Source organism: Poecilia reticulata, linkage group LG11, assembly GCF_000633615.1.
Source record: "Poecilia reticulata strain Guanapo linkage group LG11, Guppy_female_1.0+MT, whole genome shotgun sequence".
Classification (NCBI taxonomy): Eukaryota; Metazoa; Chordata; class Actinopteri; order Cyprinodontiformes; family Poeciliidae; genus Poecilia; species Poecilia reticulata.
In genome coordinates, this window is record NC_024341.1 from 23,400,647 (window position 1) to 23,404,962 (window position 4,316).

At 36.9% G+C, this 4,316-nt stretch overlaps 1 protein-coding gene across 1 annotated transcript in view; it reads right to left on the reverse strand.

Annotated features, from left to right (window-relative positions):
• Positions 1–4,298, reverse strand: part of LOC103472880 (major histocompatibility complex class I-related gene protein-like) — a 19,596-nt gene extending 15,298 nt beyond the window's left edge. The window contains exons 1-4 of the mRNA XM_017307366.1: positions 4,225–4,298; positions 3,769–4,032; positions 3,111–3,389; positions 2,761–2,829 (exon numbers count right to left, since the gene is read on the reverse strand). Of these exons, the coding sequence (XP_017162855.1) occupies positions 2,761–2,829; positions 3,111–3,389; positions 3,769–4,032; positions 4,225–4,273 (661 nt within the window). The 5' untranslated portion in view covers positions 4,274–4,298. The remainder of the gene's footprint in view (positions 1–2,760; positions 2,830–3,110; positions 3,390–3,768; positions 4,033–4,224) is intronic.
• Between the last annotated feature and the right edge of the window lie 18 nt (positions 4,299–4,316).

The window sequence follows — 4,316 nt, forward strand, 5'->3', positions numbered from 1 at the left end:
ATTGTTGCATTTATATTAAACTACGTATAAATGATATCTGGTTTATTTAAAAAATGTACACTCAATTTGTCCCATCTTGCACAGTACAACCTTACAGACTCCAAACTAGAGGACTTTTTTTTGTGTGTGTGACAGAATATATCTTCTCTTTGCTTCTATGTCACTGAAGTGTATGAAACCATGCTATTACTATCACTCTTGAATATTCAGTTGTTATTGTGTCCTGTGTAAAACTAGACTACATTTGCAGTGATTTTGCATTTATTTGTTCCAATAAAAAACATGCAAGTAATGTTACTAATAGTATTGAACAGGTCCAATTAAGTTTTTTTAAAAATAATACCTATTTAAATATCTTGTCAGAATGAAAACTGGAATAGTTCTTGAAAAATACTGGTCATAACCAATAAAAAAAAACTTTAATTCATAATGTATTCAACCTTGGACGCTTTATTAATGAAGGAAAGAAAAATGGAGTTGGAGCAAAGAGCAAGAGCAGCAATGAACAACACAAAGGCCAGTTCACCACTTTATTTGCCAACATTTCCTGTTTGACAAGCTGAGAAGTTGAAGGAGGCATTCACTGGAAAATTACTGGAACGAATCCAAGTGAAAAAATTCCTCAGTACCACATGATCACAATCCTAAGCAAGAAGAAGAAGATATGACATCAGATGACGTTGAAAACATTCTGAGATAATTACACAAAATGGTTTGTCTTTTTTTTTGCTATCCCTAAAAAAATGAACACTGAATGTATTCAATACTTCCTCACCAATTTCTCATTTCACAGAAATGTTTTATCTTTTGCTATGAAATGTAAAATTTCTGCATATGATTAAGTAGTAATTTAGATGAAAGATCTGAAAACAAAATTATGTATGCTAAAACTCAGTAAAAATTTAAACTTGCGGCTACTGTCACTCTCTTTCACTTAGTGTGATTATTGAAAATAGCTTTTAGAAAAATTTACCTGGTTTATTGTTGCCTTTGCAATTATCTTTATGAATTTTCCAACATAACCATTCAGATGGTCAAAAATAAATTTTTACTGTAAAAATGAGTGCTATTAACAGGGAAGCAGGTAAAGAGCAATATGTACATTTTTTTCATAAGATAAGTTACACCTTAAGAAATAAACATATGACGCAGATAAACATATATCAACTTTTCATTGATGAATTATGTTTTACCAAATTGTAAATAACACTGTTATTTACAATTTGAAGATGTTTCTGCCTCTACTCCTCCTCAAGCGCAGCTTGGGAGGGGCAGCTAATGTCATTGAAGGCAGATACTTGAAACTTTTGTTTCAAGTATTAGTCGCTTTTCATTGATCTTTGGTTTTTGCCTTCAGTTTAACAAACATTTTATTGAGAGGATTTAACAGCTTGGTTTTCTAGAAAAGATGTGGCTTCATACGAACACAATATTAATGGTGCTTCTTCTCTGCCATCACAGAAATAAAGAGTTAAGATTGAAATAACTTTTTCTACATAACTAGAATAGTTCTATGAACTACTGTTATAAGTTTTAAATCACTATAATAATATTTGAGGAGAATAGAGGTGGGATGCATATTTTGGCAGGCTGAAAATCCATATTGCCCAAAATGCATCCCTGTGCTAATTTGAAGAATTAAAGAGTTAAGGGTGAAATAACTTTTTCTACATAATCAGAGTAGTTCCAAGAACTGCTGGTATAAGTTTTATATCAATAGGATAATATTTGAGGATGTGTATTTTGGCAGGTTGAAAATCCATATTGCCCAAAAATGCATCCCTGTGCCAACTTTGAGAAATAAAGAGTTAAGATTGAAATTGTCAGTCTGTGTTTTTCCTGTTTTATTTTGTTAGTCTTTTTCTTTGTTTTTGGGTTTGAGTTTTATTTTGTTGGAGCACCGTTATCCCTCATGGCATCCACCAGATGCCGCCAGACGCAGAGCCCCTGGGAAGCTGCTGGGGTAACCCCGTTGACACACCTGCAGTTCGTTTGGAGGGCGTGGACTGTGAATATAAGCAGCGGCTGATCGACTTCTCATGGCCTGAGTGTTTGCTCACCTTGGTAACTATCGTACCAGAGAAAGGCCCTCTGGGATCTGCACTGTTCTAACTACTTGTTGTCTTCCTCGCCAGATGATCCTGTTGTCTCCTCGTTGTTCCTGTGTGATTAGTCTTCCCCGGGTTCTGAGTGAGTCTGTTTCCCCGCTGTTGTGGATTACCTACCTCCTGTGTCCTCCCTCGACGCTGCTGGTGTTACCGGTCAGACGCCACCCCTCGTGTGCTCACCTTTTCCCCTTCGTTGGTCCATCTCCGGTGGATTCCCCTTCGGGACATTCCGGGTCAGGAGACCCAAGCCCGAACCCAACCAGAGAAGGAATACAACTGGACCAAAGTCGAAAACCGCTCTTCCAGCCGCTAACAAACTTGTCCGCTCTCCAACAAAACCTAATCGCCCAGCGCTTTGCTCAAGTTTTACCCATCTTCAAACCAAGTAAGAAGCTACCCGATTAATTCCTGGAAAATACTAATCTTCCTCTTCTAATCCTGTTTCTCTTGTTGACAGTAAGATGACCCGGTCATCCGTTCCAGTATTCACCCCCTTTCCCTGGTTTCAATAAACTTATCATTGTTCATTTATTCTGACTCTTCTGGTTGTGTTCTTGCATGTGGGTTCGAAGATTGAAATTCAACATGACAGAAATAACTTTTTCTACATAACCAGAATAGTTCCATGAACTACTGTTAAGTTTTAAATCACTATAATATTTGAGAATAGAGGGGGNTGGAGAGGAGGGAGTCTTCTGAAGGAGAGACACTGAGGGGTGATCTGAACATGATGGGGGGAAAACAGAAGAGGAAATAAGTGGAAGATATAATCAGAGTTCATGGTTGTGTTGATTTAGTTATGTTTCTATGACAATATAGAGCAAGTTGGCTGCAACATATAAGGAAATAACTTTTAATCAAATGGCTTCAAAATCAGCAAAACTTAAGTATTATTGAAAACATAATTTTAGAGCGAACTCCTGAAAGAGAGTTCGCTCTCTTTCAGAGAGCGAAACATTAAATTAATGTTGATGCACTTGAAGTACATCTGAAGAACTGTACCTGTTTTAAACAAAGAGCTTTGTCCAGAGACCAACGAGGCATTAAAAGCCCCATAGCATAGATCTGTGAGCAGATAATGGTGAAATTCGAGATCTTGTGTATCCGTATCCCAAAGCAGTTTGAGAAAAACAGCCTCTTTTCTCAGAGCAATCCATTTCAGTCCATTTAAGTCAAATTCAAGAAAGTCTTCTCCATCATAACCGTACTTCAAAAAGCCCTTAAATGCTTTAGTTTCAATGTTCAGTTCACAGCCTCCTACCCTCTGGAGAGTATGGCTACCTGGAAGGAAAATAATTTTTATTGTTTAAACCAGTGTTTCTCAACCCTGGTGCACATCCGTCCCCCTGCTCTGCATGTTTTAGATGTGCCTCTTTTCCAGAACAGCTGATTCAAATGATTGCATAACCATCAACTGGTGCAGAAGCCTGTTAATCACTCAGAGATACAATCCAGGTGAGTGGCAGAAGGGAAATACCTAAAACATGCAGGACAGGGGGGCGCTGAGGACCAGGGTTGAGAAACACCGTTTTAAACATAGCATTAATAATGTGGTGCAGTTTTAAGCAGTAAATGTAAAATGATAATGTAGTGATAAAGTAATGCTGTATTCAGGTAGCAAGTGTGTTGACAAATTGACAGATTAATAAACATACAGTACCTTCAGTTTGATTGAAGTTCTTCATAAGCTCAGCGATTATATATGTAAAGAAGGCAGGATTACTGATGAAACAAGCACTTTTGACAAACTCAAATAGTTTTGGATCATCAGTAAATGCTTTCTGCACCCAGTCTAATTTTACATCAATTATTTTCTTGTTACAATAAGCTATCTCGATGTCATCTAATCTTCCGAGAATTTCAAATGGAGGGAAGTTTGTGAGCCCAGAGGATCCAGTGAAGTAAATCTTCAGAAAGTGTGTTTCTGTTTGAAAAAGAAAAGTTAATTAAGACAAATTTCCACGTTGCTTTTCAATGTGGAAAAGCATAAGAATATGATCWGCATAGTTAGTACAGTTTAAAAAAAGATGAAGAAGATTTACATAACATCTCACAGATTCGAAAAGGAGAAACAAACAAACAAAACATGTATAAGCAATGTTTTGCCTTTTCTTACCTGCAGATGAACTATGGCTGAACATGAGAAGTATCACTAACCACTTCATGTTGTTTAGAAAGCTAAAGTGTAAATGGAGATTTAAGGGGAAG